The 27,954-nt window shown below is 35.6% G+C and overlaps 1 protein-coding gene across 8 annotated transcripts in view; it reads right to left on the bottom strand.

Annotated features, from left to right (window-relative positions):
- Positions 1–27,954, bottom strand: part of NF1 (neurofibromin 1) — a 253,525-nt gene that overhangs the window by 147,813 nt on the left and 77,758 nt on the right. For 5 of the 8 annotated variants that reach the window (XM_032321557.1, XM_032321563.1, XM_032321562.1 and 2 more), the window contains exons 9-15: positions 20,156–20,329; positions 19,567–19,689; positions 19,248–19,322; positions 17,225–17,254; positions 14,010–14,141; positions 7,468–7,602; positions 2,846–2,959 (exon numbers count right to left, since the gene is read on the bottom strand). In XM_032321557.1, coding sequence (XP_032177448.1) covers positions 2,846–2,959; positions 7,468–7,602; positions 14,010–14,141; positions 17,225–17,254; positions 19,248–19,322; positions 19,567–19,689; positions 20,156–20,329 — 783 coding nt within the window. Of the gene's footprint in view, positions 1–2,845; positions 2,960–7,467; positions 7,603–14,009; positions 14,142–17,224; positions 17,255–19,234; positions 19,323–19,566; positions 19,690–20,155; positions 20,330–27,954 lie in introns of those variants that run through there. The other 3 variants (XM_032321559.1, XM_032321561.1, XM_032321564.1) reach the window with 2 other exon arrangements.

Raw genomic sequence — 27,954 nt, 5'->3', positions numbered from 1 at the left:
TCTCAAAACAATTTTTAACAGTGGTTGTACTAATTTACCAGAGTATGAATAAAAACATGATATAATCATTTATTTCATATAGCTTTTTATTACTGACTTCTAGCTTAATTACACTGTAGTCGCAAAAAAATTCTGAATGATTTCAATCCTGTAGAATTTGTTGATACTTACTTAATGCTCAGGATATATTGAATGTTCCATGCATACTTGAAAAGAAAGTATTCACTGAGTGCAATGTTCTAAGTACGTCAAATAGTTCGTATCTGATAAACACGTTGTTCAAATCTTCTATTCTTTTTGTTTTTGTTTTTGTTTTTTTTTGGCTTGTTTATTCTACCAGACCTTGAGAAAAGTATGCTCACGTATGTCACAAAAACTGGACTTGTCTATACTTTTACTTCATGTATTTTTATTTATTTTAAGCTTTGTTTTTAAGTTCAGAGTTTCATTTTCTCGGTAGACTGGGCACCTTTGTAATGAGATGTCCCACTTCATCTCCAGTTGTACTTCCCGCTTTAAACTCTGTATTTGTGTATTACTCCAGCTTTCCTGAGTACATGTTTGTGTGGTTGAAATATCCTTGAATTATCAACCCCACAGGGTCTTTATATTTAAGCTGTGTCTCTCCTAAAGGCCGCATAGTAAGATTTTTATACTCTTCGGTATTCAGCCAAGAGAAATGAAAGCATATGTGTAGGCATACGTACAAATCTGTACATACACATTCCTAGTTTTATTTGTAATAGCCAAAAACTAGAAACAACACAAATACCTATCTAAACAAGTAAATGAATAAACAAATTGTGCTATGGCCACAAAATGGAACACTATACAGCAATATATGTGCAGTAATATAGATGAATTAATAAGTATGCAGAATTAAAGAAGACAGACACAAAGAGTACACTTTATAATTCCACTTACATAAAATGCAAGTTAGCCTGCAATAACAGAAAGAAGACTGATAGTTGCAGAGGAAGCAAGGGAGCAAGGCACGAAGAAGAGAGGAAGGAAGGGAGTACAAAGGAGCATTGAGACAACTTTCAACAATGATGGATATGTTCACCTAACTGACTACTAACAGGTGAATAAACTGTGATTTAATTAACAACAGAATACTTATCAACAATAAAAAAAGGAATTAACATATGTAATATCATGGATGAAGCTCAAAAACTTGTGAGTAAAGGAGGCCAGAAGAAAAGACATACACAGTCTAAGATTTCACTCATATGAACTTGCAGAACTGGCAAAACTAATTTATGATAGAAATCAGACCAGTAATATTTTGAGACAGGGAGTTGGGGCACAAGACACAGGAGAACATCCCAGGGTGACTAGAAATATTCTAAATCTTCTATGATTTCTATTATATGTAAATTATACCTCAATAAAATTGATTTAAGTTTTATAATCCTATATTTCTAAAACTTCATAAATCTGTATTTAGCAATCAATATAAAAAATTTTTTTAAGTCAACCATATTCACACCCACAAGGATGGCTATAACCCAACAGACAGACAATGACAAGTGTTGGCAAGAATGGAGAAATAGAACACACATACACTGCTGATGGGAAGAGAAAAGGATACAGTCACTTTGGAAAACAGTTTGGTCATTTTAAAAGTTAGCTACCATAAGACCCACCAATTCCACTGGTAGGTATATATACCTAAGAAATACATCCACACAAAAACTTTTATACAAATTTTCATAGCACTATTATTCATAATAGCCAAAAAAACAGAAACAATACTAAATGTCCATCAACAGATGAATAAACAAAATGTCATATATGCATGCACTAGAATATTATTTGGCAATAAAAAACAACCAAGTATTGTTACATGCTACAATATGGATGAACCTTGAAAACAAGTTAAATAAAAGAAGCCAGAAACAAAAGCCACATATTTTATGATCCCATTTATATGAATTGACTACAATAAACCAATCTACAAAGACAGAAAATAGATTAATGTTGGTCAGTGGCTGGGGTGGAAAGAAATGGAGAATGGCAGGGTTTCATTATGGGGTGACAAAATGTTTCAGGGTTAGACAGTGATGGCTGCGCAACCTTGTGAATATACTGAAAAACCCTTAACTGTACACTTTTTTTTTTAAAGATTTAATTTATTTATTTGACACAGAGAGAGACCACAAGTAGGCAGAGAGAAAGGGGGAAGGAGGTTCCCCGCTGAGCAGAGAACCCGAGGCGGGGCTCAATCCCAGGACCCTGAGATCATGACCTGAGCTGAAGGCAGAGCCACCGAGGTGCCCCTGAACTGTACACTTTAAAAGAGTAAACTTTATGGTATGTGAATTAGATCCCTATTTAAAATTATATATATATTTATATATATATATTTTTTTAAGATTTTATTTTTATTTATTTATTTGACAGACAGAGATCACAGGCAGGCAGAGAGAGGAAGGGAAGCAGGCTCCCTGCTGAGCAGAGAGCCTGATGCGGGGCTCGATCCCAGGACCCTGGGATCATGACCTGAGCCGAAGGCAGAGGCTTTAACCCACTGAGCCACCCAGGCGCCCCTCAATATATATTTTTAAAACTCTAAAAAGTCAACTGCAATCAGAAAATTTTGAGGTTTTATATTTTCAGAATTTGCACAATATTTCTGCCACATGAGATATAAATAAAGTAAACCCCTTCTTTCTCCATAGAGTTCACAGAACAGCATACAGACAGAAACAAATGTCATCTCTGACAAACAGAAGTTCAGAAATGACTTCTATCACTCATAGAAACCACACACAAAGAAAACATGAAGAATGTACATAGTTACCACCTTTTCTTCAAGAGCCCAGAATTCATCTCCCCTCACCTCCATTGCTTCCTGAGCAATCTCTGGCATGTGGGACTGAGGGACCAGCTGGACAAGCCCTGTTATTAACTCCGCTGTACTGCCTTGGGTCTCAGGCCCCTGTTTTCTTGGATTCTGCAAAGAAAAAAGCAAGTTCTTTTAAAAAAAACTGTATCTTTTACCTGACAGGAGCTAGAGAGAAAAGAAAATGGAGAATATCTACTAGTGGGTACACACACTACAATTTTTAGAGTGATAAAAATATCCTAGAATTACATAGTGGTGATGCTGCACAATCTTGTAAATATACTAAAGACCAATGAATAGTACACTTTAAAACAGTGAATTTTATGGTATGTAAATCACAGCTCAATAAAATACAGTAATTGTGGAACTTTTTTTTTTTAAGTCCAAATTGTTTTTGTTAAGAATTCACTTAATCAGGCGCCTGGGTGGCTCAGTGGGGTAAGCCGCTGCCTTCGGCTCAGGTCATGATCTCGGGGTCCTGGGATCGAGTCCCGCATCAGGCTCTCTGCTCAGCAGGGAGCCTGCTTCCTCCTCTCTCTCTCTGCCTCTCTGCCTCCTTGTGATTTCTCTCTGTCAAATAAATAAATAAATAAATAAATAAATTTTTAAGGAAAGAATTCACTTAATCTACATCTATAGTGTTCTTCATGTGAACAATGTCTAGAGAAAACCTTAATGAAAACAAAAGCTAGGAATTAACCAATTTCTTAATTAAGAAATCATATCAATAAAAGGAGTAGGTTAAAAAAAAATTGTTTTTTTCACTAACACTACACTGGCTAAATGATACACCTCTGGTTTGGAACTAATTGAAGGCAAAGAACATGTGCTGCATGATCACCCCATGCAGCCCTCTTGCCTAGTGTAAAACATCTGCCCCAATCCATCCAAGGCTACAATTCACACCTCCAGATGCCTGTCCTTCAGTCTTTTCCATTGTGGAGAAACGCTGTGTACTAAGTAAAGCAAATCAGTGGCGCATATAAATGCAAACAGTCTACCTAAAGAGACTAAAATGCTTCCTGCTTGGAAGCATCTATTTATACTTCAAGAATATATGGTTCTTGGGACGCCTGGGTGGCTCAGTTGGTTAAGCAGCTGCCTTCGGCCCAGGTCATGATCCCAGCGTCCTGGGATCGAGTCCCACATAAGGCTCCTTGCTTGGCAGGGAGCCTGCTTCTCCCTCTGCCTCTACCTGCCACTCTGTCTGCCTGCGCTCACTCTCACTCCTCTCTCTCTGACAAATAAATAAATAAAATCTTAAAAAAAAAAAAAGAATATATGGTTCTTAGAGAGAGGGTGGGGGTGGGAGACAGAGGGGGAAGGAGAGAGAGAGACTCTCAAGCAGACTCCCTGCTGAGCACGGAGCCTAATGCAGGCCAGGGCTCCAACTCACAACCCCGAGATCATGTCCTGAGCTGAAATCAAGATGCTCAACCAACTAAGACACCCAGGCGCTCCTATATGGTTCACTTACGTGAGACCAACGCAACTTGTGCCCCCTTTTTATTTTGCTAACTGTGAATTCTTTCCCATTTTAATGATTAAGAAAACCCTCATCCCAGAATTTCTGTAATTCTAAACTATTAGCCTACTTTATAAAATTTAGATTCATTCACACATAACTCAGTAACATTTATTGGATACCAAAGACATGGCAAGTTAAAAAGATGTGTTTCCTACCCTCTTGGAACATGTAGTCTGGTAGGAAAGACAGACATCAATAAAATCACCAGACTAACAACTGTAAAACTGCAAATGAGCGCAGTACTGCACACGTACGTGGCCCAGTCAGAGAGGCTCCCTAGGGTAATGAGAGCAGCTCCAAATGAGCCGGTATTATGTACAGAAAGAGAAAAGGGAAGCATATCATAGGCCAAAGGAACAGCAAGAGAAGGTATGAAGGAATGGGATAAGCAAGATGGAATAAAGACAGACCATCATGACTATAGTAAAAAGGAGAGAGAAAAACAGGATGCTAAATGTGGCAGAAAAGGTAGGTGGGAGTCAGATTTTGCATGCCCCTGCAGGTCTATCTGGAGTTTGGTCTTTATTCCAAGAGTAAATTCAACTAAAAGGTTGTAAGCTGGGCAAGAGGCATGATAAGATTTGTTTTTTTTTTTTTTTTTTTTTAAAGGTTTTATTTATTTATTTGACAGACAGAGATCACAAGTAGGCAGAGAGGCAGAGAGAGAGAGGAGGAAGCAGGCTCCCTGCTGAGCAGAGAGCCCGATGTGGGACTCGATCCCGGGACCTCGAGATCATGACCTGAGCCAAAGGCAGCGGCTCAACCCACTGAGCCACCCAGGTGCCCAAGATTTGTTTTTTTAAGACATCACCAGAACTTTAACTTCAGTGCAAAGAAATGTTTACAGAAGGGACAAGAGGGTACAAGCTGGGCAATGAGGAGGCCTGACAGAATGAGAGCAGTATGCATGAGGGTGGAAGTGGTAGAGATGGTAGACAATAAAATCACGTGACCTTAAAATACCACGACTGACATCATTTAACAGGTAGTCTTATGTTTCTCGTATTTACTATGATTTAGAATTCTTAATGTAAATAGGAAATAATTAAGTATTTACAGTGAATCACTACTTTAACTTACCTCTCGTTACCCTGAGAAAAGTTGCTTCACCACTAGATGGCAGCAAAGAAAATAATTTCAATATTAAATGACTTCTGGCTAAATTTCAACCTTGGAAAATAGCAAGTTTTGTTTAAATTCTTGTTCTTTGACTAGTGAAATACTTAACACTGAAGGCACCAGTGGCTCTAGTGCATTCTTCACTCTGACATACAGTCCTGCAGAGCAATGTGATATATTACATGAAATGCATGATGAAATCCCACTGAAAATAACTTGTGCTACAAAAACATGAGGAGAAAGGGGATTTGATTACTTTCATAGTCTCACTGGTAAGACTTTATGGAATTTTCCATGTCAGAGTCTAACGACTTATTCTATGAAACTCCCAAATTTGGATGGGCTTCTTTAAAGAACTCAAAATATCATAGGCCTTCCTTTGGCATTACTAAGCCCTTCAGGAATTCTGTGTCTCTCTCCCCTTTTGTTTCTCTGAAGAAAAAATACTCATGTGCACATTTTTTAAAATTCAAGGGGTTCACAGAACTCTTGAAAATATGGACATCAAGTTAACCCCTATATACAGTAATTTGAAAGCACATCATCAGCACTTATAAAACCTACTGCTAAACAAAGCAGTAAGAAATTTTTCTGGACGCTGTTCTCCAGGGACTGGAGAAACTTCAACAAAGGTTTAGCAGGTTATCCTGTCCTTCACAATACAAAACTGTCATATGTGGGGTATTAATAACATTAATATTAAATGTCAACTGTTTTTTTTGTTTTGTTTTGTTTTGTTTTTTAAAGATTTTATTTATTTATTCAACAGAGAGAGATCACAAGTAGACAGAGAGGCAGGCAGAGAGAGAGAGAGAGGAGGAAGCAGGCCCCCCGCTGAGCAAAGAGCCCGATGCGGGACTCGATCCCAGGACCCTGAGATCATGACCTGAGCCGAAGGCAGCGGCTTAACCCACTGAGCCACCCAGGTGCCCAAATGTCAACTGTTTTTGTTTCATTTTGTTTTTTAGATTTTATTTATTTATTTGATGGAGACAGTGAGAGAGGGAGCACAAGCCAGGGGAGTGGGACAGGGAGAAGCAGGCTTCCTGCTGAGCAGGGAGCTCAATCCCAGAACCCTGGGATCATGATCTGAGCTGAAGGCAGATGCTTAATGACTGAGCCACCCAGGCGCCTCAGTGTCAACTGTCTTTTATTAATAATAGTTGACATTTATTTGGTGCTTATTACGCATTTATTAAATACTGTTTCTAAAAGCACGAGTGTACCATCTCAAGCTTCTTAACAATCTGATACAGGTACTATTATCATCATTACAAGAAAAGGAAGACACAGAGAGGTTAAGTGACCCAAATCACGTCGCTAGTCTATCTCCAGAACCTATGCTTTTAATCACTTCATATAACTAGCACTCATTTACATCTGGTTGTTCTTAATTACTTTGTGTATCACAGTGTTGCCCTCAGGAATCAAATCCCACCTGAAGCTGCAAAGGCAGAGTTATGACAATAATTAAGTGCTAACCACAAAACACCTATACCCTCTTCTCCTTCCAAGATAGTATTTGTAGGCAAAGCCAGTGATAAGAGGTTGATGAGAGAAAAAAGGAAAATAAAAAAGCTAAATGGTCTAGCAAGCACAACTGGAGATTTAAAAACCAACTGTGAACATGAGAAAAGACTTGGATTTATGTCGGCTTCATTACCTCCACCCCCACCCCAGGATAATGTCTAACTAATATAAACCTGGTAACAAGGCAAAGAAAGAAGACCTCACGAAAATATGTTAGGGAAAATTAAGAAGAAAGGTAAGAAATCTAATTATAGTAGTATTAGAGAAATGTAACTTCTCTATAAGTTAGATTTCTTAAAAGATGTCTTAGGTTTCAAGCATCATCAGAAGGATCAGGAGTGTTCTTTTAGCTAATAATCGTCCCCAAGGTCTTGGCATTTCACTTAAACCAAATTAAGTTAGTGTAGTAATTTCAAGGACTTTCATAAAAAATACTTACACAAAGCAAGAGCTTTGGATCTGCATGAATGAGTTTTACCATGGACAAGAGAAGATACTTATAGCTTCTTGTCTCCAGGTCTGTAGGTTTCTCTTTAAATTTAAGGCTTGTTACTTTTTCTTTAAATGTAAGACTCTACAAATAAAAACAAAAACATGTCATCCCCTTGTAAAAATCAGACATCAAATTCAAGATAATAGCTATCTAACTTTGAAAAATAAATCCATTATAAAAAAGCTTTGTTTTAAAAAACAAACATTTTATACCACCATATGTGTGGTATGAGTACAAGCATCCAAAAGTAAGTATGAAGTTAATATTATTAAGCTTAAAAAACAAATGAGAACTATTTCTGCAATATTTATATTATTCTTATTTATAATTTATCTAATAAATTTATTAAAAATACTAAACTCTTTACTATCAAGTTGACTCCCAAATAAAAGAACAATTTTCCAAAATGTGTAAAACATTAGGGATAAAAAACTTAGTCTACAGCTCTCACAGATACATACATTGAACTATTCATTTAACAAACATTTGTCCCACACAAATATACAACAAATATTTCATATAATCTACGTTAATTTTAGTAAGATGCATTGTTAATGCGCCACAAGAAATGAAAAACCACTATCAACTCTTAAGACACCAGACAAATAAAATGTAGTCCCAATTTCAGAGAGGTTGAAAACTAAGAATAAGTGTTTTAGACTTGATGAAATACGCTACATTGGCAATCTCTGTAATTTAAGTTTAAGTTTTGCTTTTTCCTTCAATGGCATCGCACCTCTGTCACGGTATAGAATGCATGTATTTTGCCTGAAGAACATTAGTAAAACAGAGAAAGAACTCTTTGACAAAGACAAGTCATGAAAAATATGCTTCAATTACAGAGATACTATGATAGATGCTATGCTGATACCATAATTATGAAAGCTATTCTACCAAAAATCTAACAGTTACCTTCTGGACACAAAACCACCTCTTCCTATTGTTATAAATCATTTCACCCTCTCCTTTAAAAGGACATAGAAATACCAAGTTCTGACACATACGCCTTTATTTATTAATGTTTTTAGTTTTAGGTGTACAACATAGGGACTTTTTATATACATTCCAAAATGGTCACAGTAAAGCTAGTTACAATCTGTCACCATACAAAGTGGTTACATTACTGATTATATTCCCTATGCTGTGCATTACATCCCAAAGTCTTATAACTGAAAGAAAGTACCTCTTAATCCCCTTCACCAGTGTTGTTGGCCCCCCCACCCCAACTACCCTCCCTTCTGGCAACCATCAGTTTGTTTTCTGTATCCTTCAGTCTGTTTCAGTTCTTTTTTTTTTTTTTTTTTTTTTAAGATTCCACATATAAGTGAAATCATACAGTATTTGTCTTTCTCTGACTTATTTCACTTAGTGTAATACCCCCAAGGTCCATCCATATTGTTGCAAATGGCAAGACTTCATTCTTTTTTATGGCTGAGTAATATTCCAATGTGTGTATAAACCACATCTACTTATCCATTTGTCTACTGATGGACACTTACGTTGCCTCCATATCTTGCTATTGTAAATAATGCTTCAATGAACCTCCATGTCTTTTCAAATTAGCGTTCTTGTTTTCTTCGGATAAATACCTAGGAGTAGAGCTGTTGGATTGTATAGTACCTCTATTTTTAATTTTTTGAAAAACCTCCATATTGTTTTCCATTGTGTCTGCACCAGTTTATATTCTGACCAACAATGCACAAGGGTTCCCTTTTCTCCACATTCTGCCAACACTTGTTATTTCTTGTCTTTGTTCTAATTATTCTGACTAGTGTGAGGTGAAATATCAATGCGGTCTTGAATTGTATTCCCTTGATGTTAGCGATGTTGAGCACATGCTGGGCATCTGTATGGCTTCTTTGGAGAAACTGTATATACACAGATAAAGGCTATCCAGCATCTATGCACCCATAATAAAAGTGTCTAAGTAAATGGGTTGCCTTGCAAGGTAAAAAGTGGAGATGCATATCTGTAACACACAGCCACAATTCTCAATCTGTAAGTGTTAAGATGCATATGTTAGTCTGTCCAAGAACACTGAAGGGTTTTGGTCTTCAAAGGGGAAAACAGCTATCTAACATACACATTAAGGCTCAAGAATGTCACTCCAGAAAAGAAGCACAAGACTTACAAATACTGTATGCTTTTATATTTATAATCCCATTGCAAATATCTTACCAAATGTATTTAATAAATTCTAGTTTTACTGTTTGCTCCCATTAAATTCTACTCTTTTTTCATTTTAGTCATGGTAATACCTTAGATCAAAGAGATCAACTTTCATGATACAAATTTACTAAGTTGTAACTTAGCATAACTGCTCTTCCCTGATACAGCCATTATACCAGAACAAAGAACTGAGAATGATTAACAGATGTAATAGCTATCTTAGTCAGTAATCATTTTCAAAAGTTAATAGTTCAATTATGTCATCTCTTAATCTCAGGTATCAGCATACAAATTTTATTCCAACACTGCTGCCTAATACAGAGTAAGGACTTGAAATGGTTGAATAAAGTTTTCAAATCAAGTATTTTTCTATTAATGACCAGTAGGGGGTTATAAAAAATCAGGAACAACAAGCTGAAGAAGAAATGTATTTTTAACTAGAAATGTAAGAAAAGTCTACTCATTAATTTACTGACTGGACTTCCATACTACAGATTAAGAACCCAAGCTGGTACATGCTCTTTGCCAAATAAAAGTGGTCATTCCCAGGAACAAATTCATTAATCAGAATAATCAGCTGCCTCTTAAGGGCCTAAACCATCTGTTAACTTATTTAAGGCTGTGACTAAATTACAGGCATATAAAATCATTTGCTGAGCCAGGATCTCCTTAAGAAGCAAGATGTGCATAAATTACCCATATTTGTGGAAATGCATATATCTATTGTTAATCGGCTACCTTAGTTTTAAAACAGTAAAGGATTAGGCTAAAAAAAAGTATTTCAAACTTTTAAAAATACTGCAAAAGTAGAAAACGGAGAAGCTATGGCTCAATGTTAATATGGAAAGACTAAAAAGTTTAAATGCCAAAGAGCTCAATCCAAGATAATAATGCAATCTTAAACTATATTAGTAGAAACATGGTATGCAGGCACAGCAGGTTAACGCCATTCTTTAACTCTACGACATCTGGAATGCGAAAATCAGATCTTAATATGTCATTTTAATTGAAAAAAAAAAAAGTATTAGATTGAATTCTTTCCAAAAGAGAAGCAAATCAGAGGAGGGTTTTAAAAGCAAATTAAGAAAGAAATTCATTCACTCATTCAACAAATATGTGCTAAATGCCTACTATGTGCCAGATACTATTCTTGGGGCCAGGAACCCAGTGTCTGACAAGCCAGACAGAGCTCCTGCTTTAATCAAGCTAATGCACAAGTGAGGGAAGACAGCTGAAGAACCGGACAGACACTGAAATGAATGTGAACTATTCATTCATCATGTGACTATCTGTCACTCATTAAACATTATTTGTGCAGATCAAGCAATACACACACACATACCCCGCAAGCTTTTAAAAAAAGCTCAAATAATAAAATCCCTCCCAATGCTAAATCATTGAAAACAAAAAGAAGCCTTAGGAGTACAGGATAACTTCACTGAAATATCTGCAAGGCCATCTTAATGGAAGAATCAGAAGTGTTCTATGGAGCTTCAGAATAAAAGAGAGGGTCAATGATGAATGGGAGTGACAGGGAGATGAGTCCAAGTTGCTTAAAGAAAAACCTTCAAGTTGCTCTTTCCAGGAAATACATCCACCTCCAAAATACAGGGTGGTTTATAAAGGCTTCTTACAGATGAACTCCGTGACTGCTACTTCTGCAGCAAGACAAAGGCTCAGGTTTATCAGAGACATGGATCATCTGAAGCAATGCAAAGGAGGACAAACCACTGAGCACGTCCTGTAATACAGTGGCTCTCAACTGAGGGCAGTTGTTCCCAGGAGAAAGTGGAAATGTCTGGAGACATTTTTGGACTAACAGGACTGCTACTGCTGACATGTAGTGAGTAGAGGCTAGAAATGCTGCGAAGCATCCTACAACATATAAGATAGTCCCCTCCAACAGTCCCCTACAACATTCCAAAATATCCAAATCCTGATGTCACCTTTAAACCATGTATGTTATGAATTTCTGCATTTCCAGCCTTGATGGCCACCTGTAATGAGCTCTTTACTAGAAGTTTTCAAGGAAAAGCTATAAGACTGGCAATTCTGTGAGAGAAAGCACCTTCTCTGTTTAGTTCGTCATGCTTCTCCAGTGTTAACACTATGCTTGGCAGCTTGTAGAAGAGCTCAATATTTTCACATTTGTTGTCCGACTGACTATTTACTCACCAGGTTTAAGAGGGGTAAGAGTCACCTTAAGGATCATCTAAATCATAAAATTTTATTATTCTAAAAAATTATTTCATATTAAATCTGTTACTTTTTCTGGTTAAGAAGATCAGCCAGAAAGCTCTCCTTCAGGCACTATGTACAATTATATACATATCTATATATTTTATATATGTATGAAACCTTGTATGTGTATGTATACACACATATATGTACATATATACACATACAAAATTTCACAAATATATATATATATAAACAGCTTAAGAATGATTTTGCAAATCAAATACATATTGAACTTTCAGAGAATAATAGGAAATAAAGATTAAATTCTTATCATAGGTGTCCTTGGACCAAAAGTCTAGTTATAGCTTTTGTGAAATAACTTACAGTAATACAGTATGTTGCTCTTAGAATCAGTTACTAAGTAGAGCTAAGAAGTAAAATAACTTCTAAATGTTGGGAACATTTCCAGAGTACCAATCAAATTTTGTCTTCATTCAAATAATAATTTAGTTTCATTTTCTTTCAGTTCTCATGCACAGAAAATTAAATTGCAGATGGCTGGTAAACTGGATATGGAAATTAAAATGGAAGTGAATATTGATTTTCTATCAATTTCTATTACTGGAGGCCATTAATATTCTACCAGAGGAAGTAGAGAACTTAAAACAAAAAGTCAAATAAATTTCTAATTTCTAGAAGATATTTAGAACAAATAATTTTTAAGCAATTCATTGTAATGCATTTTCCAAAACAACCTTTTAAATGTCTAGTTAAGTGACATTTCAGTAACCATTATCTAAAATTAACCTCCAATTAACTTGGATTGAAATTTTCAATTTTCTGAAAAAATTAAGTACTTGGTATCACAAAAAGTCAACTAAGAATAACTTTGCATTTTATTTACTTAGTAAAATATAATTGCCATGTTCTTTGGCTCTAATTTTTTAGACTAAATATCCTCAAAATGTATGGTATAGCAAACTTCTCCATTTGAATGTCTGAGATAAATAATCCTGAGAAACAATTACTGATGACCAGGTAAGAGTGAACTATAAGTGTACTAAGCCAAAATATTTTATTGAGTAAAGGAACTTGGGAAAAGAGAAGCATGCCAGGGAGGAAGCTGTTTAAATTACAAGTGTAAAGTGGCTAATTTACTAGATAAAACCAATAGGTAAAAACATGCTACATTTTCAACTGAAATGACATGATGTGACTTTAACAGTAACTATACACAGAAAAGTCAAAGAAACCAAGGACTTTTCTGAGGTAGTTACAATGGGTCATACTTACGGCCACAGAAGCCCACTGCCATGCAAAACAGTGACTGGTTGGCATCTGATCATGTGAGCGACAGCAGCCAATAAGAATAGAAAATAAGAAGCAGAAGACAAAGCACCACCAATCAATGTCAAGAGCTGCCATGTGTAACACTCCTGCTATACATAAATACCAAGAAATGACTTCTACAATCTGTAACTGTTTAATTTGGTTCCATATGAGTTTTAAAATTCCATTTAAGAATATTTATGTTAGATACCTAATTTAAAAACACTCCTTTTACTAAGCTAAACACAAACTTCACTATCAAAGTGCCTATCGTTTTTAGGCACACAAAGCGTATTTGCTGAAACATGAAATACTTTTATTTTAAATAAAAATGTTTAATTTTATTTCTAGTTTCCTGTACGCAATGTTCAGCATTCAATGGGCAAAAACCGTGCATTAGTAGAAACAGTCACTCTAACCTAGGAGTCAGGCTTCCCTTACTCATCCCCAAAGATGAGGAACAAAACCAAAATACTGACTCATTAGGAAAAGTTATAGGAGAAAGAAGATGAAAGAGACAAGACAAGGAAGGAAGGCAAGAAGGAAGAAAGAAGAGAAACTAACATTTTTAATAGCATTTTGTGAGAAAATTCTAAGAAAAATAAGTTCAACCCACAAAAATAGTGAAAAACAAATACCATTCACTAGCATTCCAACAATACTGCAGTATACAACATGCCACACTTGTAGAAAAGAAGGGACTCATCTGATTTTCAATAATAATCTTTTTTTAAAAAGGCAGGAATAGGACAGACACACTGAAAATGCAATAGGAAGAAAGTGGGACTCAAATTCATGATCAATCTTACCGGTGCCATTCGTATCGCTGGGTGTGCTCCACAGCCCTGCACTGCTTTATGAAGTGTTTCACCAAACATGTTTCGAAGCTCAACTGAGTGACAGTACACGGCATCAATCTTAGGCCACCAATCCAATGCAGACTGGAGAAAAACAGAGACCATAAGAGAGGAAAAGTACAAATGTGCATGAGTTGTACACTCTGGTTAACACTGTATCCTTATGTTTTATCCTTCTGTGAAAATCTTTCTGAGACCATGCAAACACACACCAGGATTTCCAAAGTCTTCAAATAATATCTTTAATCCAAACACTAAACCAAAACATTTATTTTAAAATATAATAACGAACATGAGACAAACTGCCACTTCATGTACATGAGCATATGACACTGTCTTTTCTACCTGACAAGCTAATGAATCTGAAAAACAGTCTTTAGAGAGCTAATTCTGTAGCCAATATTTTTTTTTAAGTTTAACATTTTATACATTTCAGAAACATATGCATATAGAGATAGTATATATTTTCCCATGTAAGAATGCTACTATCAAAGCTTTAAAAAAGATTAGTGGTTCAACACAATGTTGAAGGAACATGTGGCAAACCATCACTTATATGCCTACAAACAACAATGATAAGTACAACACAAAATTAGTAAATGAGAAAAAGCTATTAGTAAACCTATAATCTTAAACTGATACGCAATGATGGTACAATACACAAAGACTAATGATCACCACAAAGACAAACTGATCATAGAGAAACAGATTTAAAGGTAATAATATTATGTAAATATTTATCTATTTCAGTTTCACCTGTTTAGCTTTGATTCTAGTTTCTAGTGCCTTTTTTATTTGAATAGTGCCTAATTTAACTTTAAAATTAGTTACTATGTTATGAAAGTCACTAAAGCTATAAAGTCTATCAGTTAATACAAGAATGGATGAATTTTCACTCCATATGGAGATTATACAAGGCATGGGACAACTTCAGACATAGGCTTCCAACCTACTACATTGCCGCTCCATAGGAAGCACCTGAAAGAATGAACTAACACAGGAAGAGGACGTAGGGGGTCACACCCTATTCCAGGGTTTCTTCTCATTCAAAATTCTCCACTTCTAATTTCTTCACCCATAATTCTCAGACTATTCTAGGTAGCATCAAGTTATATTACCTTAATCTAAAATTAGAATAGAAACTCTAATTATTGGATAATAAAGTATACAATCAACTTATAATACACAATTTGAATACTGAACTCTATAGGAAGGGACCCCAAAGCTGTGAAGAAAGAAATAAATTCTCTTTGGGTAGTGTGGCTTTTTCACCTATTCCCCCAACTCTTGCTTTATTTAAACTAGTTCCTAACAAATATCAAATTTTAGTTTAATTATGTAATGGTCTCTTTAAACTCTGGTCAATTTAGTCATTTGACTTGCCCAAGCAATCAACACAGATTGATTTCCATATATTTACTAATTTATACAGCTTGTGTTAACCAGCTTAAGGCAAAAAAGGCTGAATGATCACAAAATACACTGAGATAAGGGACGTAATCATTCTCCTAACCCCATATCTTGTCAGAAACTAATAACTAAAGAAAGATGCATCCCATATAACATCCTATCCAAACTATTATGCTGTATCTATAGTTATTAAAATCATCACAGTACCAGATGCATCCTATAAAATAATAAGATTTTAACTTAAGATTTAGTGATTTTCGTAACTGCCATTTTTCATAATATAAAATTTATTCATTTTAATGTAAAAGTTAAAGATAACACATTCAAATAAAATATGCACTAAAAACTAGGCATCATGTAGTTGGCAAAAATTATAGTGTTTTGAGCAGTTACTAAATGTGTCTCTTCTGAAACTAGTCAACTAAAGTAGACATTCCTTTTTTTCTCCTTAAATCACTAAGTTTATTGCCAAACAAATGGCAATACTTTTATGAATACATAGTAGCAAACTATGGCAATTCTTCAAGAGATTACTTAAATAAATTTTCAAGTGCCTTGAAGAGAACTTATCCAACCTCTCGGAAGGAAGAGATCATGTCATTCTCAGTATGCAAGCTATCTGTAAGGGAACTACAACTGCCATAAAGAAAAACCCAGAATACTAAAGACTGTACAGCCACAGCATGTTCCGCTGATTGCTAAGGTATCTGGGTCACATATGTGTTATTACTATTTCTTTAATTTCCCAACTATAACAACACATCTAATTTAACCTAAAGGAAGCTAACAAAGATTAAGTACATAACAAAGATCTTATAATTCACCTCTTATTAGCATGCCGTAATAAAAAAAGTGACAGCACTATGAATGCCATTTTCAAAGCTGACAAAACTTCACAGTATAATAAAATTCAAATAGTGAACAGATTTTCAGATTTCTTAGGAAGGAACAGAGTATTTTAGATCTAAACACTGTACTTAGTTCAGAAACTGAGTATGAATATGTTTCTCAGAAAGAAACAAAACAAAACTGCAAATGACTATCAAGTCTACATAACCCCTCAAAAACATATCACTAAAACTTTTGACATTATGACAGTAAGAAACAAAATCTGTGAATCTGGCTAAAGAATGGAAGAAATGAACGTATGAGGTGTATTGAACCAAGAATCAATGAAAAGGAAATCTTACACTATGAATAAATTTAAGTTTAGGAGTCCAAATATCTAAGAAAAAACTTCATGGAATTTCAAGACAAAGTATTTCCATAAGGGTCTTCAGAGAGACTCTGCAATGGTCATTCCATCAATCTGCTAGTTACTTTATAAATAGTCCTTTTCAGTCAGAAAGTACTTCAGATTCAGTATCCATTAGCCTTAAACCATAGGAAAGAAAAAACCCAGCCCTAACAAGAATGAATTTATCAAACATTCTATATGATAAAGTATTATCCGCTAAAGTATGCCTTTAAAAGATACTTTATAGACTCAAATTTATGCTTTTTGTCAAGCTATGCATTAAAGGTTACTGATGCTGAGTATTGAGCTTTGAAATACTTAGCCAATACAGGTTTTTCTTTATGAAAACAGACTGCATATTGACGTGACCTCTGGTACAGACACACTCCACCTTCACACATGCAGTACTCATCGGAGTACAGAAGGATAACACAGCCACTTCACCATGTACACGGAGGCATGCACGAAGTACCACTCCAGGCATGCTTTAAACCCACAGAGGAGCAGCTCAGCCACTTACAGCAGTGCCAAGTCCATGCTTGAAAGTGCTCTATATATTCAATTGTAGACAAAAATATTTCACAATTAAAGTAACTAGCCACAAAGTATCAAAAAAGTATATACTCGGGTTTATTAAATACAAGTTGTCAGTATTTATGTAAAACCATCCACTCTAGTAAATGGAATGCTTTTAGTATTATAAGTCAAAGAAAAAATTAATAATATTTCAATTCTGAACTACACATAAACCTTGGGGGGAATCATCATTTTTTTTTTCTTTCTTAAAATGGCCTTGAAAGTAAACATTGAGGATACAAGGTCTTGGCTCCTACCCTGGCAAAAGTAAAGTAAAAATCTTTTAAGTTTTTAATGCAAACTTATACCTTATCTGCAATCAGATTCATAAAGCTTTCCCTTTTGGGATAGCTATAATTTAACCTAGAATTTAACCCACAGATACTCAACTGAGCAACATATCATTCCCTCAAGGCATTTTAGTTGTTCAGAATGTCTGGGGATGGGAGGAGGGAAGTGGCCCAAATGGCATTTAATGAAATGAGGATCAGGGATACCAGGCATCTTGCGATGTATAAGGTAGTGATGCACAACAAAGAACTGCCCTGCCCAAAATGCCACTAGCACCCCACTGAGAAAAACTCAATGTGTCACTGAATAGATTTAGAGTTCTTTTTCCCTGACAGAAATGGATAAAAGAAAATGGATAAAAGAAGAGAAAACAGGGGCGCCTGGGTGACTCAGTCGGTTAAGCATCCGACTCTTGATTTTGGCTCAGGTCATGATCTCAGGGTCATGAGACGGGAGAGCCGAGTTAGGCTCTAAACTGGGCCTGGAGCCTGCTTAAGATTTGCTCTTTCCCTCTGCCTCTGCCCCTCCTTCTCTGAAAAGAAAAGAGCAGAGGAGAGGAGAAGAGGCAGAATTTGGTTCAATTCAACACATTCAAGGCAAATGAATGAAAGGAGGAACTTTTAACTCATCAGAGATATACTCTTTAAAGTGGACTTTGATTATCAAGAGGGCAAATATACCTAAGTAATCAATGATTAAAGCCCTTTCTAAGACAACCCTCTCAGGTCCCATCCCTCTTTGGGAGCTTTGTACTATCAGCCAATAAACTTTGCTTTGCTGCCCACCAATCAATCAATCAATCAGGCCCCTTTTTTAAGGGAGAATAAGAAAAAGTTGACAATTTACATGTAAATGGATTAAAGTAGAGCTTGAGAACCTTCAAAATACTATTGTTCTTGACCAAAGAACAGAATTTGGCGGAATTTTTAAGATTAGGAGTCTAAATATTGAAGAAAAACTTAATGTGATTTCAAGACAAAGTATTTCCAAAACTGTCTTCAGTAGACTTTGTAATGATCAAATAGTTAAAACTTCATGGTCCAAATTTGATAAGGTTTCAATATCATTCTACTTAATGTATTCACATCAGAGCCCAAGGTTTCACAAGTACCTTATTTTGTCTGATATGCTTCTGTATCAGGTCAACACCTCTATTTAAGCCTGCTAATATTTCATTTGTTTAAGGAAGACTAAAAAGTATAATCAATTATGATCTCACCATTTTTAAAATGTATCATACTAGCCTATACAATAAATAGTTAACTACTTTTAACTTAAATGGCAAGGTGACAAGTCAGAATATATCAAATGCTGGGAAAAAGCTAGGAGTATTAAAATAATATTTAAAGAATCTGGGATGAAAATGTTCAATTATATTCTCAGTAGCACTGTTCTCAAGTGCTTTTGATGCAAATAAAATATTTTAGGTTTAATCCTTCCAAAAGATCCTATTAACTCCACTTTTCTCAATAAAGCCCCTCAGGTCAAACTGAATATGAAAAATACAATTGTTTATCAGTTACTAGATATAATCACTTGTGAGAAATCTCTCTACATCATACATCTAAATTCAAAACCTTTTATAAACCAAAAATGTCTTTCTTAAAAAGAAATAAAAAAGTAAAGAAAGGAAGAAAAAAAATTTTAAGTAATTTAGCAATACCTTTTGGACTTACATTGGTGATGATTCGATGGAGTGAATTTACCAGCACATAGTGAAATGTAGAAGGGGAATTCTGAGCCAGGCAAATCTACAGGGGCAAAGGAAAAAATTGTATACTATTTCTGTGAGAAAAATATTCAACACAAATGAGGATAAAAAGAAACAGGGGAAAAAAGAGTTTTTAAAAAACAGAATAAATTCTTAAAGTCTTAAAATTAACATTAATATATAATATTGAGAAATACAAATTCATCTTTCTAGTCTTTTCACATTTATAAAGAAAGGACCAACAGTATCAATAAACTTAACTGGATAAAAACCAATGCTCTCACCTTAAAGTGTTGGTTGTTGTGAGGGCTTATACGAAAGCAAGAAACAAGGCAGTCAATCATTAGATCCACATCTGCAGGCTGACTGCCTCTTGAGAATGGTTTACTTGGATTAAAAAGCAGGTTCTATGAAAATCCCGAAAGAAAAGCCTTTAAACAATCATGCAGTATTTTTTTTTTACTAGTATTTAATATCAACAGGGCATCCACATACATGGAAATAACACTCAGTTGCCAGAAGCACAAAGTACTAACGCTGTGGTTCATCAGTGTGATAAAATTCTTACTATACCAGATATGGTTCCTTTCAGGCCCCAAATTCTACGTTATTTTAAAACCAGGTCTGAATATTTATGATAACCTTTAAGAAAACCAGTTAATTCTGTGTTTTCATCACATTCTAAGCCAATTTAGTCTGAGTTAACACAGAAACAACAAAAGCAGGTCTTATGAACTTACATTCCAAGAGGATTCAGAACTTCAGCATTAGCAATGATCTTTGACAATGATTAACATAAAAATGCTTTACTACAAGTTTAATTTTCCTTTAGTTTTCTTAAAGTTTGTAGTAAAGAAATAACAAGCATATTACCTTAAGATCAACCACCATGGACTGAACTAGTAGGAAAATGACAGAGTTATCTTCCCAATTGATGTAAGTACTTGCTTTACACAGTTTCACACAGGCAATTGCGGCACTCTCCGTCAGCTGCCTGCTTCCGCCATGCCCGGCAAGTGCTTTTCGTAGACTGTCCAGAAACAACTTCTATAGAATTCAAATATAGAAAGAAGTTTCTAGTTAATTAACACGCAGTTTCTAACATCTCAGACTTGTCTACTAAAATAGTAAATTATCAGCTTGTAAAAATTATATTCTAAAACTACATCATTGTGATTTTTACTTCTACAATTTAAGCAGTTGTCATCATTTACATGTTTCTCAAAAAAAAAAAATTCTGTTCTTCACTTTCTTTGCTGAATTATTAAAGGAACTTAGGACACAGTCCTTCCCAAACAAGATAGTTGACTTCTCAACCCTGAATTCACTGATAATATTCTCTTCCTAAATATTTCTAAATATTATACTGTGGTGGTTGTGGTCTATGTCAAACCACTGATCCTTTTCTAAAACTCCAGGATATATTCAACATTTATCCTTCCAACAAAGGATATATCCAAGGCTCTTCTACTGCTCTAAATAAATTCTGTTCCTCAAAAAAGTTATCCAATCTTGCGATCTCAAGCCCTCTTTGCAGCTCACTAACAAATTTCTCCCTCAGCTTTTCTCCTAAATGAAAATCTCACATCTCAACTTGTATGTATTCTCAAATATGATGTGTCAGCCAAACTGATCAAACAACAGCAGAATATATATTCTTCTCCGATACACATGAACAATATCTAGGACAGACCATATGTTAGGCTACAAAACAGGTCTTAATAAACTTAAAGAGACTGAAATCATATGAAATATTTTTCCCGGGGCACCTGGGTGGCTCAGTTGGTTAAGCATCTGCTTTCACCTCGGGTCATGAACCCAGGGTCTTGGGACTGAGCCCCACATCTGCCTCCCTGCTCAGTAGGGAGCCTGCTTCTCCCTGTCCCTCTGTAGCTCCCTGTGGTTGTGCACGTGTGCTCTCTCTGGCAAATAAATAAAATCTTTTTAAAAAAAGGGAAAAAAAAAGAAATATTTTTCCTGATCACAATGAAAACTATAAATCAACAGAAGGAAAACTGGAAAAGTTCACAGGTACTTGAAAATTAAACACCACTATCAAAGATAAGAAATCACAAAGAAAGTTAGAAAATATCTTGAAATAAATCAAAGTGAAAACACAACATCAAAAATGGGATGCACCGGAAAGTGCTAAGAGGAAAATTTATAGCTAGAAACACGTTAAAAAGAAAGCTCTCAATTCAATAACCTAACTGTATACCTTAAGGAACTAGAAAAAGGAGAGCAAACTAAATCCAAAGCTAGCAGAAGGAAGGAAGTAATAAAGATTAGATCAAAGACAGAGGACAGCAAAACGATAGGAAAAAAATCAAAACTGAAAGCTGGTTCTTTGAATGGGTCAAGAAATTTGGGAGACATTTAGCTAGATTAAAAAAAAAAAAAAAAAAAAAAAAAAACAGAAGATCCACATTACCAAAAATCACAGCTGAAAGTGAGAACAATACTATTTTTTTAAAAATAAAAGATTATACACTATGGAGTTATTATGCCTCCATCAGAAAGGATGAATACCCAACTTTTGTAGCAACATGGACGGGACTGGAAGAGATTATGCTGAGTGAAGTAAGTCAAGCAGAGAGAGTCAATTATCATATGGTTTCTCTTATTTGTGGAGCGTAACAAATATCATGGAGGACAAGGGGTGTTAGAGAGGAGAAGGGAGTTGGGGTAAATTGGAAGGGGAGGTGAATCATGAGAGACTATGGACTCTGAAAAACAATCTGAGGGGTTTGAAGTGGCAGGGGGGTGGGGAGGCTGGGGTACCAGATGGTGGGTATTATAGAGGGCATGGATTGCATGAAGCACTGGGTGTGGTGAAAAAATAATGAACACTGCTTTTCTGAAAATAAATTAATTAATTTTAAAAAAAGATTATAAAATACTATGAAAAATTATATGTCCACAATTGGGTAACAGAAAAAACGGGCAAATTCCTAGAAACATACAATCTACTAAAACTGACTCATTAACAGAAAACCTGAATTGACTTAGAACTAGTACAGAGATTAAATCAGTCATCAAAAACCTCCCAACAAAGGAAAGCCCAGGACAGGTGGTTTCACTGGGGAATTCTTTCACACATTTAAAGAATTATTAATACCAATCTTTCTCAAACACTTCCGAAAATGTAAAGGAGAGGGAACACCTCCTAACACCTCTCATGAGGTCAGCCTTACCTTACTAAAGCCAAACAAAAACAGGACAAGGGAACTAAAGACCAATATCCCTAAAAATACTGATAAAAAACCCTCAAGAAATACTAGCAAACCAAATTCAGCAGTATATAAAAAGGTAACACACCATGACCAAATGAGCTTTATTTGTACAGTGCAAAAAAGGCTCAACAACAATAATCAATCAGTTTAATACACCACGTTAGTAGAATGAAGGTAAAAAACTCACATGATCCTTACAACTGAGGCAGAAAAAAACACCTGCCAAAATTCAACACCCTCTCATGGTTAATAGCACTGGATAAGCTAGGAATAGAAGAAAATTTCCTCAACATGATAACAGCCATATATAAAAAACCACGACTAACATTACACTCACAACAGTGGAAGACTGAAAGCTTTTCTCCTAGTAGGGAAAAGGTAAGGATGCCTAGTTTTGCCACTTCTTTTCAACATTATTAGGGGGAGCTCTAGGCAGAACATTTAGGAAAAGAAAAAGAAAATTTAAAAAATTAAAAGTCATTCAAATTAGAAGTAAAATGGCCTCTGTTCTCAGATGATACAATCTTATTTGTACACCTTAAACACACACACACACACACACACACACACACACACCTGTTAGAGCTCGTAAATTCAGCAAAATTCTAGGATACAAAAATCAACATATAAATACCAGCTGCATTTCTAGACACTAACAATGAACCATCTAAAAAGGAAAGTAGGGAAATAATGCCACTGATAACAGCATTAAAAAGAATATAATACTTGGGAATTAACCAAGGTGGTGAAAGCATATACAATGAAAACTGTGTTAAAAGCAATTAAAGACATAAATAAATGGAAACACATCCCATGTTCATTGACTACAAGACTTAACATTGTTAACATGTCCACAGTACCTAAAACAATCTACAGATTCAATGCAACCCCTACCAAAACCCCAATAGCATTTTTTTTAGAAACAGAAAAACCTGTCCAGAAATTCATATGGTATGTCAAGTAACAAGAAACAGCCAAAACGAACTTCAGAAAGAACAAAGTCAGAAAACTTATACTCCCTAATTTCAAAACTTACTATAAAGCCACAGTAATCAAAACACTGTGCTACTTGTATCAGAACAGACTATGTATCAAAGAAACAGAATATGAAGTCTAGAAAGAAATCCTGACATATAGGGTCAAATTATTTTCAACAAGAGTACTAACACCATTCAATGGGGAAAGGACAGTTTTTTGAACAAAAGGTGCTGGCAAAACTGGATATCCACATGCAAAAGAATGAAGTCACACCCTTCCCTTACCTTACATATAAAAATGAATTCAAAACAGGTCAAAGATCTAAACAGCTAAAACTATAAAACTCCTAGAAAAGAACATAAAAGAAAATCTTTACAACATTGGATTTGGCAATAATTTTTTTTGGATATAATACCAAAAAAGCACTAGCAACAACACAATAAAAAATGGATAAACTAGGGGCGCCTGGGTGGCTCAGTGGGTTAAGCTGCTGCCTTCAGCTCAGGTCATGATCTCAGGGTCCTGGGATCGAGTCCCACATCGGGCTCTCTGCTCAGCGGGGAGCCTGTTTCCTCCTCTCTCTCTCTCTGCCTGCCTCTCTACCTACCTGTGATCTCTCTCTGTCAAATAAATAAATAAAATCTTTAAAAAAAAAAAAAGGATAAACTGGCCTTCGTCAAATGAAAAAAAAGCCTTTGTGCAGCAAATGACACTATTAAGAAAGTAAAATGACAGTCCACAGAATGGGGGAGAACATTTGCAAATCATGTACCTGGTAAGGGATTACCATCTGTGACATGTAAAGAATTCCCACAACTCAACAACAATAAAAATAGCCCAATTAAAAAATGGGCAAAGAACTTTAATAGACACTTCTCCAAAGAAGATACACAAATGGCCAATAAGCTTAAAAACAGATGACCAACACTGCTGGTTATGAGAAAGATGCAAATCAGGGCATCTGGATGGCTCAGTCAGAAGAGCATGCAACTCTTAATCTCAGGGTCCTGAGTTCAAGCTCCATGTTGAGTGTAGGAATTACTTAAATATATAAATTAAAGAAAAAAAAAAAACCTTAAAAAAAAAAGACTGAAACCAAAATAAAATACCACTGCACATAAGAAATTTCTAGGAGAATAGTGTGGAGATAATAGGAGATAAACAAAACATGGCATGTACATACAATGGAATATTTATTCAGCCAGAAACCATTTTGTTGCATGCTCGGAATTTCATTCCTTATTGTGGCTGAGTAAGTATCGTGCAACAAAATGGATCAATCTTGAAAACATTATGTTAAATGTCACAAGTCAGACATATAAGGATAAATATTGTATGATTCCATCGATATGAGGTACCCAGAATAGGCAACTGAGAGAGACCAAGAATAGAACAGAGCTACCAGGGGCTAGTAACAGGGTGAATGAAGAGTTATGTTTAAGACACAGAATTTAAGAGAATTTTTAAAAGTTCACTAACAGATAATGGTGATGGCTGCAAAATACTGTGAATGTACTTGATGCCACTGAAATGCACACTTTAAAAAGTTAAAAAAAAAAAAACTTAAAACAAATTTTACCACAATATAAATAAGTAAATAAATTTTTAAAAGCTAAACTCAAATTTATTTTGACCAAGCTCCCACTTTGGAATTTCCTTTTATCAGCCAAAAACACTGCTTTGCATATCTCACCTTTAACCCTAAATTTTGGACTTTTCTTCATTGCCTAAAAAATAAAGTTTCAACCCCAACTGGCTCACAGTATTTTCCAGATTGCTCACATCTGCCTCTTCCTCTTCATTTCTTAACATCACCTGCATGAATCTTCTGCCCTCTAACTAACTAACTTTTCTGAACATCCATTTTCTTGATCTCCCTGGCTTGAACAATTCTGTCTCTCTAAGTTCTATTCTTACTTCAAGTTCAGCTAAGGTTCCACATCTCTTCTTGCAGCACATATAGCCCGCACTATTCTTCTAGTGGACAGGTACTCCTGATATACAGCTTTGCATCCATAAATATCTGGGAATTCTAGGGAGACAGCAGTCTAAGCCATCCCCGATTCCTCCTCTCTCTCCTAACTCCTTCATTTCTTGGTTCCTGGGGGATATAGATGTATTTCTCAGGTTCTCTTACAGTTAGATGTGGTCATGTGACTGAGTTCTACCCAGTGGAATGTGAATGAAAGTGTGCCATTTCCAAGCCTGGCCCATAAAAATCCTCAGCATGATTTCCCATGTTTTCCCTTCTGGCCAGCAGAAAGAATCAACTTCCATGGAAGCTATGTTTTATAAATGGCAGAGTCTTTGGGACACCTGGGTGGCTCAGTCGGTTAAGTGTCTGCCTTAGACTCAGGTCATAATACCGGGGTCCTAGGATCAAGTCCCCATCAGTCTCCTTGCTTGGTGGGGAGTCTGTTCTCCCTCTGCCTGCCACTCCCCCTGCTTGTGTGCACACTCTCTCTCACAAGTAAATAAGTAAAATCTTTAAAAATAAAAAAAATAAAAAATAAAAATGGCAGAGTCTTTGCTGTCCAAGGTCCTAAGAAATCACAAAGAGGAGGGCTATCCTGTAGAGCTATTCAGATCAGCAGCTCATTACTGTTTCATAAGTATAATAAAGATCGATTATGTTGATCATTATACTACCTTCCCTAATAAAATAACAGTAACAAAAACTATAAAGTGAAAAAGAGAAACACTTTCCTATATAGTTCGCAGGGTACAATGTGTAAATGAGAGCCCGATCCGATCTGCTTACAGTTCTATTTGTTGTTTTTCTTTGCTTACTTTATAATAAAGAGCTAAGTGTGATCACCAATGCCTAGGAGGAGGTCTGCCACGCTGCCAGAGTCTATGGGCTATTTAAGGGTTCAGGGAGCTCAGACTGCTAACCCAGCATATTCATGAGGGGCTCTCAAGCCCCTACAAGCATTCTCAAGAACTACAGAGTAGTTCTTAGTGCAGTTTTAAACATTTACACTAAATTCTGTACCCTAAAGAAATGATACACATTCTTCTCCAATGACAAAAAAACACTTTTTTAAGCAAATATGTACCACCATTTTGTAACCACAATTAAATCTTTAAAAATGACCAAAAAACATAACAATTCGGAAACTATAAAGCATTCTTCTAAATCAAATATGGCATCATTAAGTAAGAGACTAATAGACAAAAAGTGCCCAAAGTTAATAAAGAGACTGGCAAAAAAAAGAAAAAAAGTAAAGTAACTAAAGGAAATGAACAGACATGCAAAAGAAAACATGCAAATGACCACAAAACAGAAATGATCCTGGACCTCACTAATAACAAGCAGTAAAATGAGTTACTCTTTTTCATCTCATTAAAGACTGAAAAGCATGCAGTCCTGATGAGGCTGAAGAAAAATAGGCATTCTGATTCATATTAATGACATGTGATGAATACTGGGGGATGTAAATCTAAGACTAACTATTAAAAATTTTAAAAATACATGGGTGTTTGGGTGTCTCATTCAGTTGGGTATCCAACTCTTGGATTCGGCTTAGGTCATCATCTCAGAGTCATGAGATCAAGCTCAGCACCAGGCTCTGCACTCAGTGGGGAATCTGCTTGGGATTCTGTCTCTGCCCCTGCTCCTGTTCACACACGTGTGTTCACACTCTTCTCTCTTTCCCTCTCTCTCTAAAATAAATAAATAAAATCATTAAAAAAAATTTTTTTAATACAGGGGTGCCTGGGTAGCTCAGATGGTTAACATCTGCCTTTGGCTCAGGTCATGATCCCGGGATCCTGGGATCCCGGGATCAAGTGCCATATGGGGCTCCTGGCTCTGTGAGGGGCCTGCTTCCTCCCCCTCCCTCCTCTCCCCTGCTCATTCTCTCTCTCTCTCTGTGTAACTCTCTCAAATGAATAAATAAAATCTTTTTTAAATTTTTCTTTTTAAAAATACAAATGCCCCTGACACAGAATCCTAGTTTTGGCATTCTAGTCTATAGAATTAAAAGCATCAAGTAACAAAAACATATGGACAAAGACATTTACTTAAGGATTAAATGTAATATCAAAAAACTGTAAAAAATTTAAGTATTCATCCATTCACAGTGAAATGGTTGAGTAAATGAGGCTCATTAGTGTAACAGAATATTACTTAACACTTACAGGAATGTGTTAGATCTCTATCTACTATTCTGAGGAAAGCTAAGATATACTCTTAGGTAAATAAAGCAAGATGCAGAGTAATGTGTATACAATGACTTCATTTCGGGGTGCTTGGCTGGCTCAGTCAATGGAGCATATGGCTCTTGGTCTCAGGGTCATGAGTTCAAGCCCCAGACTGGGTATAAAGAGTACTTTAAAATATATATATGACCTCATTCTAAAATATAACCATCTCCGCCCTATGTACGTATGTATATTTTCACTTGAATGTATAAGCAAGTAAATACGAAAGGAAGGATACATACCAAACAACCGTTA

The sequence above is a fragment of the Mustela erminea genome, chromosome 18, assembly GCF_009829155.1.
Source record: "Mustela erminea isolate mMusErm1 chromosome 18, mMusErm1.Pri, whole genome shotgun sequence".
Classification (NCBI taxonomy): Eukaryota; Metazoa; Chordata; class Mammalia; order Carnivora; family Mustelidae; genus Mustela; species Mustela erminea.
The sequence above is the reverse complement of the archived record's forward strand: the minus strand, read 5'-3'. Positions and strand labels throughout refer to the sequence as shown.